This window comes from Rousettus aegyptiacus, unplaced genomic scaffold, assembly GCF_014176215.1.
Source record: "Rousettus aegyptiacus isolate mRouAeg1 unplaced genomic scaffold, mRouAeg1.p scaffold_m13_p_9, whole genome shotgun sequence".
Lineage (NCBI taxonomy): Eukaryota > Metazoa > Chordata > Mammalia > Chiroptera > Pteropodidae > Rousettus > Rousettus aegyptiacus.
In genome coordinates this window covers 33,559,724-33,576,191 of record NW_023416312.1, presented here as the reverse complement: position 1 = coordinate 33,576,191, position 16,468 = coordinate 33,559,724, and the positions used below count along the sequence as shown (strand labels likewise).

The 16,468-nt window shown below is 45.3% G+C and overlaps 1 protein-coding gene across 3 annotated transcripts in view; it reads left to right on the top strand.

Annotated features, from left to right (window-relative positions):
- The window catches only part of IQSEC2 (IQ motif and Sec7 domain ArfGEF 2), a 76,498-nt gene that overhangs the window by 12,167 nt on the left and 47,863 nt on the right, over positions 1–16,468 (top strand). For all 3 annotated transcript variants that reach the window (XM_036226424.1, XM_016132505.2, XM_036226426.1), the window contains exon 2: positions 12,508–12,537. In XM_036226424.1, the coding sequence (XP_036082317.1) occupies positions 12,508–12,537 (30 nt within the window). The remainder of the gene's footprint in view (positions 1–12,507; positions 12,538–16,468) is intronic.

The following is a 16,468-nucleotide window of genomic DNA, read 5'->3' as shown; positions in this document are numbered from 1 at the left end:
CAGTGAGCCCTTGCCATTTGATGTACTTTGTCTTTTCTTGCATAATTTCTTTGATAGTTTCCTCCCCTTAATTTTCTCTATTTCCTCTTTTTAGAATGTCTGTTAGTTGGATGTTGAATTTCTCAGATTGATCCTCTAGGCCACTTAACTTTCTCTCATATTTCCATCTTATAGTTTATGAATGAGTTAATAGAAGGTCTGACTGAAATGTCTGTCTATCCAGGCTGGCTAGTTCACTTACTGGTTTTATTTTAGGTGAACCACCAGGGAGCTGGCTGTTAAAATGGGTGCCCTCCAAATGCCAGTATGAAAGGCACTTCATTTTGGGGGTACTAGCATGTCACTAGGTACACTAATTCATCCAAGATAGTTTAATTTATTTAGCCCAAAGCCCTATATTTTACCCAGGGGTGAATACCAGGTATCTTGTGTTCTAGGCCTTGGAGTTGGGGGCCAGGGGAGGATTTCATGTATTTACCTTCATGTATTTACCTTCAATTTATCCCCATGTTTTCAGCCCTGCCTTCCCTCACACCTACCATCTCCAAGTCTGGAGTCTCTCTGGGCCTCTGGTGGCCTGACTGGCTCTCTCGCTGGCTGCATCCCCCTGAGTGGTGTTCCTGGCTCTCCTTCCACTGCCAACACCATTCTCTTTGTTTTTGCTTCCAGAATTTGTCAAAATTCCTCATGTATTGGTATCACCCTCTCGCATTCTCTTCATTGTTATGAGTTCATACCTTATTTTATTTTTTCACTTTCATGTTAATGGGGTCCTGGAAAAGAGGGGAGATATAAACATTTATGCTCTTGAGGTCCACACTAAGGCTAAATCTACTTTTGTTTTCTTAATCCAGATTGAGAATGGAAATTGTTAGTAGACCCCCAAAAGCCCAACCTTGGATGGCCTCATTTTGGCAGGTGTTGCTTCTGACTCCAGCTCAGTCACAAGCACTCCTGTGGCAGCCTCTGGAACACCCCTTTTCCTCACCTCTGCCATCAAGAGCATGCAGTCAAGAGAGCCCTCAGCTGAGGAACTGGAGACCTGTGTTCTGACCCTGCTCTGCCACTGCCTCCCTCTGGATCTCTGGGCAACCTCTCAGGGTGCCCTTACTGTGACTCAAGAGGGTCTGCGTCTGCTGTGCGCTATGCTTTGACAGGATTTGGGTGGGTGCTTGGAGAGCAGCCAAACCTCTTTTGCTTAGGCAATGGGGAGCAGGTGGGCCAGAGATGGGTCCCAAGCTCACAGGAGGGGGCTTTGAGGCTGAGCTGAGGCTTCTGCAACAGCAGGCTGCTCTAGCTGCTCCCTCTTCCGCCCACTCCTTCCTATCATGGCTGAACATCCATCCCTCTGCTGGAGGAAGAGGGAAGCAAGAAGGGAGGGCTGGAGAGCCAGTTCCATCTGTCTGTCTGTCTGTCTCTCTCTCTCTCTGCTGATCTGGGCTGCAATACCTGTGCCTAACCCCAACTTTTCTTTCTGGTGCTCGCACCTTCCATTCTTGAATGATTATCTCTTTCAGAAGCACTCCCTGAATGCTCATGTTGTGGGGGACCTTGGGCTGCACTGTGTGGATGGGAGATCATAGCCAGGGGAGGGAGAAAGGCCACATTAAGTTCATGGGCTGGTATGGGAGATGAAGTGCTGCTTAGCTCTGGCATGACAGAAAAGCTGCAGCTGTAGTAGTTAAAAGCATGGGTTTTGGAGTCAGACAAACCCAGACTTGAATTTCACCTGCATTACTTATTAGCTGTATGATACTAGGTAAATCACATTGCTACTCTGAGCCTCAGTTTCCACATCTATACAATGAGAAGAATAATAACTACCTTGCACAGCTGCGAGGACAATAACACAAGTCTTGGATTATTGTAGGTGCTTAATAAGTAGTCGCTTTATTGTTTTTGGATTATTAGAAGGCAGAATATACTAAGGATCAAATAAACCCTTCTTTAGTGATTAAAAGGAGAGAGAGGTTAGGGAAGACAGCATTTGACCTCATCACTTCTTGGGTTGAGCCCCTCCAGAGGCTCCCCAGCAATTTCAGGATGGAGTTCACACTCTTGCCTGGTGTTCAAGGCTTTCTTTGTTGTTGTCTCTGCCTTTCTTCTCTTCAAAATAAGAATGTGAAGTGATACTTGCCTCTATTTCCTGAACAAGAAATTTAAAAATTGACAGACAAATATTTCCTTTGAAGTATGCAGTAATCTTTATCATTGTCATCACCATTCTTACCGTCCCAGAACTTGGCTAATGGTAATGAGCACTGGTAACAAGGACTATATGAAGAGTAATCAGCAACACAAAGATAACCAGCAGCCGAAATCACCATGTCCTGCATTGTGCATCCCCGCCACCATCTTGGCCTTGATGTTGCATGGATCCATTGCTGAAAACGGTTACACTATCCAACAAGCTTTCTGATTTGTTCTGTGGTTCTTCTAGTTGTTCTCTTTTAATAACCTTTATATGATTTTCTTGCATGTCACCATTGCCTCATTCAATTGACTTCTATACCTGCGTATTCGTCATTTCTAGGTCTGATTCTTGGTTCAAATGGGCCCCTTAGAAAGGGATCTTCCTCTTCTTATATTTCAAAAGGTTTTTACTTTCACCTTTCACATGATCATGATTTAGGTAGCACTTGAACTTGGGAGGCATCTTTGCCTCTCCCTTCCTACTTTTCTACTTCCTGGCCATCACAAGTAGGTCTTCTTACCTCTGTGGTCTAGGAGAGCTCTTGTCTGTACCTGGGCCAGACCACAGCCCCACTCATCTTTCTAGGCACTCTGTTCCCTTCCTGACTTTGCACTCAAGTTGTACTGAACTGTCTAGGGTTCCCTCAGCATAGTGGACTTCTTTATGTTTCCATGCCTATGTTCTGGCTGTTCTCCTGGCTAGGAATGCCTTTTTACACATGTGTACGTGGCAGATATCTACTCAATTGGTGAAGAACATCTTCACACTCCCACCGTTCCAGGCACTCAGAAATAGTGAACAAAACAGGCAAAACCTCTTCCTTGCAGAGCAGACATTCTAGTGTGTGAATGTGGGGAGCAGGGATAGAAAAGAAACAAACAAGAAGATACAGAATACGTCAAATAGTGCTGAGTGCTATGGTGAAAAATAAGGCTGGGCAGGGGAACGGGGAGTGCAGAGGCCCAGTCAATTTTTCCATAGCCAATATTTACACGACCATTATTAAGCAGACTTTTCTCATTTAATTAAGCATTCTCCGATGTCATTATATATTCATTACAATCATAATACTTCCAACAACTTTGTCAGGTTAGTGGTATTGTTATCTCCATTGTGTTGATGAGCAACCTGTGCCTTAGAGATATAAGTCACATAGTTAGGAGGAGCAGAACTGAGATTTAAATCTAGGCCTGTCTGACCCAAAGCCTGCGCTCACAACAACTAAGCCATTGTGCCCCCAGCAAGCCTCACAACACCTCTCTGAAGTTGAAATTATTAAGCCTATTTTATAGTCAGGGAAACTGAGATTCAGCGAGGGGAATAGACTCATCCATGGTTGCACAGCAAATAAATGGATTTGCACCCAGATCTGTTGAACACTCAAGACTAGGCTCTTCTGCAAACCCTGAGGCCTAGGACAGACCTATAGACTTGCCTTCCTCTGTATTCGTGGGGGCCCAGGCAAGGTACCAGACGAAGCCCTTGGCCCTCCTCTCTTCTCTCCCCACCTGTGGCTCATACGCAACTTTGAGATGTATATGGAAACCCCAGCCCACATCCGAGCTCCATCTATTTCCCCTTTGAAACCTTTGGCCTAGAAGATGGACCTGGATAATAAGACCACACAGTTCCTACAAGTATGCTCAAGAACTATAGGCAGGGAGTTCTGGAGTCTTGGGTTCCTGGAATGCAGTCTGGAAAAGAGAGGGCCAAAGATCCTGGTGGGCATATTCCCTTAACCCAGCAGACTCTTTACCTCATGGAAAGGGCCTGTAAATGTTGGGCTCAGTGTAGGGGCCTCTTTTTGCCAACACAGCCTGTGACATTGTGATTTGTAATAGACTGGCCTCCATGAGCTTCCTCCTTTGGCGTCCTTGGCTAGGTCCTGCTTTGCAGTGAGGGCAGGCAGTGTTCCATGGACCTGGGCCTTCAGGGTCTCCAGCCAGTGAAGAACAGAGCCTTCCTATCAAGTGCTGCTGGATGTGCACACAGACCCTTAGGTTCCCTTCATAGCATTTTATTCCTAGTACTCTTGGGTGCTTATCATCCTTTCTTAGGTGCTTTTTAAAAATTATACATTTAATGCATTTCCATTAAAATTTTAGAAAACCTTGGAAAAGTCAGGAGAGAAACATTACCCATCATTATAGCACACAAAGGTAGCCACTCTGAACATTTAGTGCATTTCCGTCATTCTATATATTCTTTTCATATAGTTGAAGTGATACAGCACATACGATTTCTTTCTTTCTTTCTTTCTTTCTTTCTTTCTTTCTTTCTTTCTTTCTTTCTTTCTTTCTTTCTTTCTTTCTTTCTTGTTTCAAGCATTTTCTCATGTCACTGCATATTCTTCATAAGCATCATTTTTAATGGTAAGGATGTACCATAATGTACTTAACCATCCTCTGAATTTCAGGTGTAGGAGCTGGGCCCATTTTTTCACTGGTTTAAATCATGCTGCAGTGGGCATCCTCGCATATATAGCTTATAGGGAACTTACGACTTTTGGGGAACTGGCCTTGTACAGGAACAATTGTATTCAGCTTATTTCCCTTTCTAGATGGTCCCTATGGCTGGTCTGATTCATTCTTATAGTCATTCATTCCTTCACCACATATTTCCTCTGTACCTCTGTGGACCAGACCCTAGGAACTGGGGGTATAGACATGGCTAAGACACAGCCCCAGACTGCCAGGAGTTCCCATTCTGCAGGGAGAGTCAGGCATGGAAATGGACATTAGCAGAACAGTTTGGTGAGGGCTTGATAGAGGCAAGAAAAGGATCCTGTGGGAGAACGGAGGAAAGGTTCCTCATCCAGCCTAGGAACATTAAGACAAGCTTCCTGGAGAAGATCTTGCATAAATGAGTCATGGAGGATGAATAGGAGTTAGCTGGAAGAAGGTGAACTTCCTATTAAACACAACAAATTGAATAAACTTATTTATCTCTGTTGCTTCCCCAAATCCCACTGAAATATGAGCAAAGAAATAAAAAAAGGTAGAAATGCTTAAGGTTAGGGATGCTCATCAGAAGTAAACTAGTCCATCCAGAGACCCCATAAATGCTCAGGATTCAGAGGTGCTATGAACCACAGAAGGCAGGATGAGGTGTGGAACTAAAAACAGGGAGAATATTGAAAGTCTGTTAACAGACCCTCATGGCCCCTCTCTAACCACATCCAGTCAGGGACTACCCCAACTTTGCTCCTGCCAGTCCCATCTCTGCAGATGGAGGTTGATTCTTTGCAGAAGTTGAAGTTAAGAGGCTCTGGGCTTGGGGACACCAGGCATAATGGAGGGCAGGGTAAAACAGGGCTGCAAGCAAAGGGATCTGCATCCTAAAATAGTAGGACCCCAACTTCTTCCACTCCCCTGCTTCCAGAACACCAAAGTCAGCACCATATGAGAGAGCAAAGGATTCTGGCCCGGGAAAACTGAAAGGTCCCAGAAAAAGGCCTCCAAAAGATGACATTTGGGAGTCCCCCAACAAAAGAACAGGCTTGTAGCTCAGTAACTACAAGTGAAGCCCACCACCTGACAAGCACCATCTATACACAGAGCTTCCCATCAGCTTATTAGTGTCATGGGAACAGATCTCTGAGGGTCACCAGCCAAGAACCTTTAAAATAGGTATATGTCATTTTATGTAAACTAAGCCTCAGTTAAACTGACATTTAAACCCAAGCCTTAGGTAGCCAGAGATGATTAGAAAATACAAGGCTACTTGAGGAAGACGATCGATTAACCTGCAAGAATGACCAAAAAAGCAAGCAAGCAAACAAATATGAGAAACAAACTTGGAAGGGAGAAGAAACCTGGGACATTAAAGATAGTGAGAGCCAAAATAAAGACTTCAGCAAAAGGATTAGAAAATAAAGGGTGAGGAAATGTTCTAGGAAGCAGGATAACAAGACAAAGAGATGGGCAACAAAAGATGAGAATTAGAGGATCAGTGGAGGAACTCCAATATCCAACAATAGGAGTTTCAGAAATAGAGAATGGAGGAAATAGCAGGAAGGAAATGATCAAAGACATAATCCCGGAACATGTCCCAGAACCAAAGGAATGAAAATCCCACTGAGTAACTAGCAAAATAAATGATAAAAACACCTATACCAAGATATGCCCTTGTGACATACTAGGGAGAAAGGGAAGGTCCTAAAAGCTTCCAGAGAAAACCATGTCATATACAAAAAAATCAAGAAAAAAAGAATGGCATTGCAAACAAATGCTGGAGAGGATGCGGAGAAAAAGGAACCCTCATACACTGCTGGTGGGACTGCAAATTGGTATAGCCGCTATGGAAAACTGTATGGAGGTTTCTCAAAAAACTGAAAATCGCTCTACCATGTGATCCAGCAATTCCTCTACTGGGTATTTAACCCAAAGACTTGAAAACTCATATCCGAAAAGATATTTGCACACCAATGTTCATAGCAGCATTATTCACAGTGGCCAGGACATGGAAGTAACTGAAGTGTCTTACAATAGATGACTGGCTAAAGAAGCTGTGGCACATTATATACAATGGAATATTACTCAGCCATAAGAAGAGATGAAATACAGCCATTTGTGACAACATGGATGGAACTCAAGAATTCATGCTAAGTGAAATCAGCCAGAAGAAAAAGTTGAAAATCACATGATATCACTTATATGTGGGAAATAACCCTAAAAGTACCAAATGAACAGGACAAACAAACAGAGACTCATGAACATGGACTGTACAGACTAGTGGTTACAAGAGGGTAAGGGGTGGGGGAGGAGAGGGGACGTAAATGGGGTAAAGGGGGTCAAATATAGGGGGGTAAGGGGAGGATGAAGTGGGTAAAGGGGATCAAATATATGGTAGCTGAAGGAAACTGGACTTTGGGTAGTAAACACACAACAGAATATACAGATGTCAAATTATAATGTGCACCTGAAAATTATATAATTGTATTAGCCAATGTTACCCCAATAAACGATTAAAAAAAAACCCAAAGGCTTTGTTACCAGGCCTTTTGAACCACACTTCTCTCACTCAGGCCCACTTTCACTTCTGGAAGTGTCCTTTCCCTTCTAATAAAATTTTTCTTTTCTACTGTAAAAAAAATAAAAATAAAGAATGACATTGCACTTCTCAACAGCAAAACTGAAAGCTAGGAGACAATGGAGTATTTTTTCTCAAAATTCCAAGGGGACATAGTTTTCAACCTAGAAGTCTATACTCAGTTGATGTCAATCAAGGGTGAGGGCAAATAAAGACATTCTTAGACATGTAAGATCTAAAGATTTCATATCCCATGCCTCCTTTCTCAGGAAGCACTAGAAAAGGTGCTCCAGCAAAATGCAAACATAAGCCAGAAAAAAAGACCAGGGAATCTAGGAAACAGGAAATCTAACACAGAATCCTAGGGTGATGGAGAAAGGAGAAGATTTTAGGGCAACCTCGTGCGAGCCTAGAGATCAACCAGTCTGGATTTCAGCAGGAATGGATGTCTTGAAGAAAAAAAAAATCTGACGGATTACCTGATATGTCAAAACATTGAGAGGAAAATCGCACTTGTGACAGAGTTGAAGGAGAAGTAATCATATACAGGAAAAACACGAAGCAAGAAAATTAATAATAATGATGATAATAATAATAACAATAATCAACACCAGGGAGAGGGGAAGTTACGTGGAAAAGGAAATGTAATAATAGCACATGATATAATTTATCCATTATTAATATCAAGGCAGTCATGTAATATAAACCACTAATATTGGTTTAACCAAAATTTTGTGATACGACTATAGTGGTGGAGTGAGAGAAATAGACATGTGCTTGAGAAGTGGGGACTGGAGGTGGAAGTGTATATAAGAGACCTGTGTCCTCTCCCTGCACAGCAGGAATTCCATACAGAATACATAAAATTTTGTAAAATCCAAATAGAAGTGTGCGTGTTCTTTAAAATGAGGAGATAATTCTCCAAAAAGCAGTTAAAATACTTGAAAAGAGTTTGTCTCGGAGAGTGAAGTTGGGGGGTGAAGAGAGGTAGAGTGGGGAATTTATGTTATTTTGTTATAATCCTTCTAGTACGTTATGACTTAAAAATCTATATACATGTATTACGTTAGTAAAAAAATTGACATTTAAAAAAGACACATAAAAGTTTCAAACACAGATTAGCCAACATGAGCATATATTTTAGAAATATGAACATGAACTCAGAAAAAAAATAAATTGACAAGGAGACTGTTATATTTGTTAAGATGCTTTTATAATTTGACTTTTTAAACTGTTTCACCTATCACTTTAATAAAATTTAAAATAATTTAAAAACCATAAAGAAGGGAAAAAATGTTCCAGGTAGCAAATGCCAGATGTGCTAAAAAAGCAGATGGAAGGGCGGGGTGAGATTTAGAGCTTTGCAGAGCTTGGGCTTGACAGGCAGGAAGGTTGGTGGGGATTGACGGAAGCAGGAGAACCACGTCAGCTTTTTTGCCCTTTAGAGAGGTTCCTTTGTCAAGCAGTGTGAGAAGAGAGTTGTCCATTGAAGAGACTTGCAGTTAGACAAAATAATGTTTGGGAGTAGAGGTGCCTGGCTGCCCCAGGACTGGTTCTCAGCTTTTGGAGAGACCTATTTTTGCTCGGGACACTTCTGGAAGGAGTCCTGTTCACAGTTGCCCTTCAAGTCTCCTTTAAAAAAAATTACCTTCATTGGTGTCCGATGTCCTGTCTGTTGGACATCTGATTTTTTAGATATGTTACTCAAATCCTAGCTTGAGGACCAGTCTGTTTTTTTCAGGTAGCTTTGTGTATCTCGTTTCTGATGCATTTTGTGTTTGTTTTATTAGTTTAGCTCTCAGAGGACAACTTTATCTAATTCCTGGTTCTTGGTGACAGGTACCTTATAGTTTGCCCAGGTACTCTTTATAGATTGCTTAGAGGATCAAAACCAGAGGCAAGGGATCTAGTCAGGAAGTGAAGGCAGAAACCCTATTATGGCTGCTCAAGGGCCTACACTCTTTTCAATTATTCTACCCTGGTGTCCCCATAAGTCTCCAAAAGGTTCGGGAACTTTCCATATTTTGCCATTTATTCTCCCCATCAGCAAGATTGTTCCTTTTATCTGGAAGCAGCAATGTCACAATCCTTGGTCAGATTACATGCTTGAGTTTTTGGTTCAGAAAATATGGTCACTATACTCATAGGCTTCAATAGGTTACTGTTTAGTGAACATTACCCCTGAGGATGGGAATTGACAGAACTTAGCCTTTGAGAAGTCTGGGGTCCTAAGTGGCCTTTATTAGGAGAAGAAGGGTGGGGGACTAGCAGGAGAAATCCATCTCTTTTCCTGATATGGATTTATAAAGGGAGGCCTGCTACCCTGGGTCTTTGCTTCTTCACATAGACAGCTGAACCCAGTTGATAAAAGAGAGAACTTTGGGAGTCTGAAGAAACTAAATGTTTTAGGGACTGAAGATTGTTTGAAACTCAACTAACATAGCCCTGTTGTTTCATAGATGAGGAACCAAGGTCCAGAGAGCGGTGACTTGTCAAAATCTATGCTGCCGGTTAGGGAATGAGCCATAATAGAACACAGCATTCTACCAGTCTGTGCTGTCCTCAAAAAGAATGGCGGCCCAGCTTCCTGGAGTAGGAGGTGGATTGGCCACTGGGCAGGGCATTAGTCCAGAAGAGATATAGGATAGCACAGCATTAATGGTAATTGTTATCTATACATAATTAATAATATACTAAATGCACAAGGAGCTACAAACCCTTGCAGCTCCTGTGGAGGTGGTTGCTCACCCACATTGAAGGTCATGTGATCATGTTTACCCTCAAAGTAGTAAGAATCAGTCCACAATGAGGAAAACTACCTAATTCACTCTGCATTATGGCTTAGAGTTCTTTTGCTCCTCTTAGCTGCCATCTCGAGGACTATAAGTAACATCATCTAGAAATGCTCTTGGAGCAGAGGTACATCTCTGGTAACCTTTTAGAAAAAAAGGGCCCCGGAGAGGAAGGGTCTGTCTTGACAATGGGGAGCCAGGATAAGGAAAGTTGCCTTAACTGTGCTCAAGTATCCAGCACCAAGCTACTGGTACAGTGGAGCCTGGTGGTAAGAACACGAGCTTTGGGGTTCACACTAAGATTCCCTTTCTTGTGTGATATGGGGCAAATTATTTTAACTTCTTTTGAGTTTCAGTTTGTTTAATCATCTTAAAATCGGATGGGTAATTCCCACTTTGCAGGATCAAAGGAGATAATGTACAAAAAGAGCCTCACACCTTGTCCAGTATATAGTAGGTGCTTAGTGATTGTTCACATAATGATGGAGATGAGTATATATGTAGCTCTAAAGAGCCTGCATTCTGTTCATCTCTGTCTCCTCTGCAGTCAGTTATGGTTCGGGGCAGTGCAGGGAGTGGGAGTGGGGGGGGGCAGGTAAAGAAAGAGAAAGAAGATGACAGGGGTTGAGGAAGGCAAGTCCCGTACTCTTAAACTTCTTCCAAGTTCTCTAGTCCTCCTTCCTGCCCTTCCCCACCCCCAACACACTAGCTCCAGTTTAGAACGACATACATACTCATCTCCACTCATCATCTCCATGAGCTCCTTGAGGGTTTGTATTCCTGGGTTGGGGCCTGGTATACAGTAGACTGCATAAATGTATGATTGGGTTTCGGGGTGGGGTGTGGTGGCAAGGAGACCAGCCTACCTGGAGTAGAGGGTTAATGTTAGGGAGAGATGCTGAGGGGCTTGGCTTTTGTTCTGTCAGTAGACAGGGAGTCATTGAAGTTAGGACCCTCTGACTTGGTACCTGCGAATAACCGGGCCAGGCCTCAGAACCAATCTTGTTGCTGTAGAGTCAGATGGAAAGTTTTAATAAATGTGAAAAGGTACCCTGTGGCACTGGTCCTCCGTCCCTTTGGGAGGCTGTGAAGGCTAAAAGTTGGATCCACTGTGGTTGTCTGAGCATGCACCGTGTGCCAGGCACTATGCTAGGCTGAGGCTCGGAGCCCCCCGACAATGAGAGGGATTCTCACCATCCTGCCCCCATTTTACAAGTGAAAAAGCTGAGTCTGGACAGAGCAGAATGCATTCCCTGAGATTACATGGCTAGTAGTAGAACTGGAAGTACTGTATTCACCCACTGTCTGAGCTCCAGCACTGTGATGCTTGCCTGCCCACTTCGCTGGTGGGTGCCCCATTCACTCTCCCAGCAAATACTCTCTTCTGCAGTCCATCCCCCTTCCTGTGTGTCCCTCTTTCATTTTGCACTCTGCATAGATGACGCTCCCCTCACTTAAGGTTGCATCATGGTTCTTTCACCTGAAGACAGAGCCTGCAATGTGTTCATCTCTGCAGTCAGTTATGGTTGAGGATGGTGAGGGGCAGGCAGGTAAAGAAGGAGAAAGAAGATGACAGGGGATGAGGAAGGCACTTCCCACACTCTTACACTTCTTTCAAGTTTCCTGGTCCTTCTTCCTGCCTTTCCCCACTCCCAACACACACCACTTCCTGCCATTCCTAACTCCCCTGTGTGTGTGTGTGTGTGTGTACTTATTGGGAAGGAGCAGTGGAGGGGTGTGGTACAGATTTCACTGTTCCCTTGGTTCCCTCAAAGCTATCCCCTACTCCATTCTCTTTTGTCGCCCTTCCTTTGCCTCTGAGGGGGCCTCACAATGAAGAAGGCAGATCAGTGTAGTAGAAAGGAGCTCCGCAGCTGACTCACTCACCCTCTCTGCCTCATTCTCTTCATCTGGAAAATAAGCAGGTTGGACCAGGCAATTGGCAAAATCTCTTCTATGTTGTTAATAATACCTGGCATTTGTCTGCTGGGTTCCAAAGGGATTAATCATCCCAACAGCCCTGTGAGAATTGGCCTCATGTTACAAGTGGGGAAACTGAGGCTCAGATTCTGAGAGGGGCAGTGACTTACCCAGGTCCCAGGGCAGGTAAGTGGCAGAGCGTATATCTGAGGTTCAGTCTATGTTCACAGCTCAGGCATTGCCCCTGCTCACAGCCGAAAGCTGCCTCTCAGCCACCTCAAGGAAGGTCTCACTCCTCACTATGACCACCAGGCCCACATGGTTTGTTTCTGGCATCTCTTTGATTTCACCTTCAACCACTCTTTTTCATTCCACCCCAGCCACACTGTCCTCTTCCCTGTCCTGACAACTAGCCAGGTCCTTTACCATCTTACAGCCTTTGCACTGGCTCTTTGCTCTGCATGAAATGCCCTACCCCTAATGTGTGTTAGGCCTCAAGGTCACTGCATAGGGCAGAAGAAGATGAGAGAGCATATGCTAACTGTTGTTTTTTTTCTGTTTCCCTTTCAGATCTGATGGTGAAAATTCCAGAACAGTCAGGTCAGTACCTCCTTTCTTTAGTAGCAGTTGGGAGACAGGGCAGGGACTGGGATGGGGGCCTCTGGTTTGTTACTTCAAGATCCATTGGCAAGGGTGGGGGCCATCTCCAGGGGGTTTGTCCCGTTGGTATTAGGTATAGAGTGGGGTGGGAGAGCTGGGGTGAATGTGGCAGGTGTGGGGAGGGGGTTGAAACTGTTCTTCAGTCTTTCTGACCCTAGCTGACTTGGGTGCTGGGATGAACCCCAGAGGGGCTCATGGGAGCTGCCCAGATGGGAAAGCCGATCTGCGGACAGGTCAGTTCTGGCCCTGGAACCTTCTACGCCTCCTCCCAGGAGAAGAGGGCACAATAGACATGGAGCTTCCCTGGTCTGGCTTTTGTGCTCCACCCTGAACTGCGCTAGCCCTGAGTAGTGGAATTTGGATGGACTTTTGATGTGATACTTTCTACATATCAGAAATATACATTATGGTGACAAGTGCACTTATTTTTTGCATGCTTGGTAAAAAAAAAAGGTTTGTAAGCTTCAGTAAGTTTTCAGGGTGTGATCAATCTGCCACTTGAGGAGGTGGGAGTAAAAGTGTGTTAGAGACAGGGGCTATCTGTGCATTTCCCATGCCTATAACCATCAGAAGCTTAGTGAAGACATAAGTGTCAAATATAGGGACTACATGAAAATGATGGCGGTCTCAGAATAGGGCCCATCAGTCTTAGCATCAGGCCAGGGGTGATGGAGTAAGCCTCTGAGATGAGATGGGCCCAGGCAATAGAGGCATGGGATGAGTGCACTCAGCCAGAGCTGCGACTAGCCTATGCAGCACCTTTATGAAGAGTAGAATCCACTGAGTGGATCAGTTGGAAGAATGTTCCTATTCCACTGGGCTTCTGTGGCTGCTACCAGGGTTCCCGGCTCAGTGAGCAGAGCACAGGCTAGATTCAGCCCCCGTTCACGCCCTCTTGGCTGTGAACTCTTGTGCAGGGCACAGCTTGCTCAACCATACCAGGCCCAGGTCCTGTTATCCAGGCAGTGGGTATGAGAGGGGGCAGAGGAGCTCAGCATACAGACAGAGAAGCATAATAAGACACACCTTGCCCTAGCATCCCAGCCAGGGGGTATGGAGTGAGCACAGTGATGCCCAGGCCCAAGCTATAGGCTATGGGATGAGAGCACACTTAGGCCAGCAGGAAATCAAGGGGAATGTGATGGCTGCAGTCAGGTCCAGTGTATATGAGAAGAAAACATTAGTCCCAACATGCAGCCAAGGAATATGGCATGGGCATAGCCTGGCCTAGCATTTAGGAAGGCACTAGTTTAGCAAAGGACATGGAACCCACTGTCCCACTGTGGGTTTAGAGAAAGGCAATTTGGGCTGACTCCCAACACAGGCACCCAGGCATCCCTGTCCATATGTCTGCTACTTGTCAAGGGACCCATTAAAGTCTCTCTAGCTCTGAGCTCTTTCCAGCAGGGGAGTTCCTGGGACCTGCAGCTCAGGGTATTTAGTAATTATCATAATCATAAGTCATTTGATGATATAAGTTGGGACTTGACAACTTACTGAAGTTGTCAGTGACTTTCTTTTGTTTGATCCTCCCAGTTACACTGTATGCGGAACCTGGGCTGGCCTTATCATCATTGTTTTACAGTTGAGGAAACTGAGGCTTGGCCTGGTTATGGGCTTTCCCACAGCCACACTCTTAATATTTGGCTGAGCCAAGATTCAAACATGGATCTGCCTGGCAGTAAGCCCGGAGCCCTGCCCACACTGATAATAATAATCATCTTCATCCTCATCCTAATATTTTTAATAATAGCAGGTATCATTTGCTCCTCACATGCTAAGAACTCTGAACACGATTTTAGTGCTCACAACAACCCTATTAGACATGGATTGGGATCCCTGACTAACAGATGAGGAATACAAGGTTCCCGAGAGGGTTAGTGCCTTGCCCAAGGAAAGAAGAGCAATGGGGCCGGCCAGGTGGCATCACTCTGACTCATACCCTTGGCTGTCTGGTTACAAAGCCAGTGCTTGTGGTTCTAACACATGCTTCTCAACATCCGTCCTGGGCTCATAGTCAAGGAGGCTACAGGGGCCTTGAGGACACAGCAATTGGAGAAGCAAGGGTCAAACTTGGACTGTGGAAGGGAACTAAAACATAGCACTTGTGAGGCAAACTCTTGCAAACAGGGCGGGAAGACTCTTTAACTGGGAAGCAGAGCCAGATGGGACTGTCTGAGAATGCTCCAGGATCCACATGTAAATTCTTGAGCTCACTTCAGTTAAGGGTCGGGGAAGGCTTCCTAGAGAAGGCAGCATCTGAGCTGGGCTGTGGAGGACTGATACACAAACTCTGCATATGGAAGGCATTGCTGGAAGTGGAACCAGCATGCCTAGGAGGTGAGGGTGGGGTTAGAGATGGGGACAGTCAGCTGGGCAAACACAGATCTGGGCAGGAAAGGCACAAAGAGGAGCACACTGGTCAGGGCTGGGTCACAGACACCTTGTGTCATCAGTGAGGAGCTAGGGAAGTTGGGAAGAGAGGCTGGCCTCTGCGGCGTAGCAAGGGCAACAAAGAGCTCCATTTATAGCTAGGTCGCTTTCTAGGTATGTGACTTTGGACAAATCTGTTCATCCCTTGGAGCCCCAGTGTCCTCTAATAAACTTTGTGTGTACGTGTGCGTGAATGAGAAAGGGTAGGAGGGTAGGAGAAACAGCAAGGAGAGGGGCTAGGCGTTGGCTGTGTTGGAAGCGGAACAGCAAGAAGTGAGCAGAACTGGTGGGTTGAACCCATAGCTCCCATCCGTGGCAAGACGCAGGCCTTAAGGCTTCGAAGTGTGGGGCGCTAGAGGAAGTATGGAGTCTAATTAGAACTGAACAGCTGGTATTGTGAGAGGGCTGTGGGCAGAGGAAGGTGCCTGGACCTCCTGTAAGTGTGTGAAAAGTCATCAAACCTAAAGGCGCCTTAAGTCAGGGTCCAGAGAGGGACCGGCAATGGCTCAAGGTCATGAAGCTAGCTAGCCTTTAGCAGAGCCTGCTTTCTACCTGTGTGCTCTTTGTGGAGTCACTTAACTTCTCTAATCCTTTTTAGTTTCCTCATTAGTAAAATGGAGACAATAATTCTGACGTCTGTGGGTTGGTGAGAGAATTTATAGTAAAGTAATGCTCAGCACAAAATAGTGGCTCAACACATTGGAGTGCCCTCTACCGTCTCTTAACCCAACCCAGTGTCATATACTGGATAGTCAAGCTTGACAAATGTGGAGAAGAGGAGAACTTGAAAACAGAGGGGCAGGGAGGACCAATACCTCTGTCACCAGAAGTAGAGGGAGCCCAGGCCTAGAGAGTCAGAATAGAAAGGAATTGGGGGGCGGGTAGAGGGGCAGGGGACCAGGCTAGGGTTGCGAGGCATGCAGGGATGAGAGCTGGAGGAGGTGGCCTGTTGCTAGAGAAGGAGGGAAGGAGTGGGGAGCCGCTGATACTCAGCTGAGCCGGAGATGTCCCCATGGCAACAGGAGCTGCTGCAATCTCGGAAGGAGAAGTAGGAGGAGCCGCCACTGCTGGCTCTGCTCCCAGAGGAGGCCTCCCACTCTGGGCCTCAGTGCCTCCATCTGTCCAACAGGAGTTTGGATTAGATAATCTTTAAGATTCTTGTTTTTACCTGGTAATCTGGGGTGGCTGAGACCTCGTGGACTTTCTGTGGTTCCCCCATCCACATGTCCAAAACACCACCAATCCCCAGAGCCTCCCTAGCTGCATCCTACTCTTTCTTCCCAAGCTGCCTCCTGTTTCTTACAGCTTGATTGCGCACCCCATGTACCTCTCTGTTCCCACCACTTCCTTTGCCTGGAACCTTGTCACTTATTACTTGCTCAGTGCTCTCTGGCTCTAGGGAGCCCAACTCCAGTCCTACTCACTTTGTGAAGTCTTC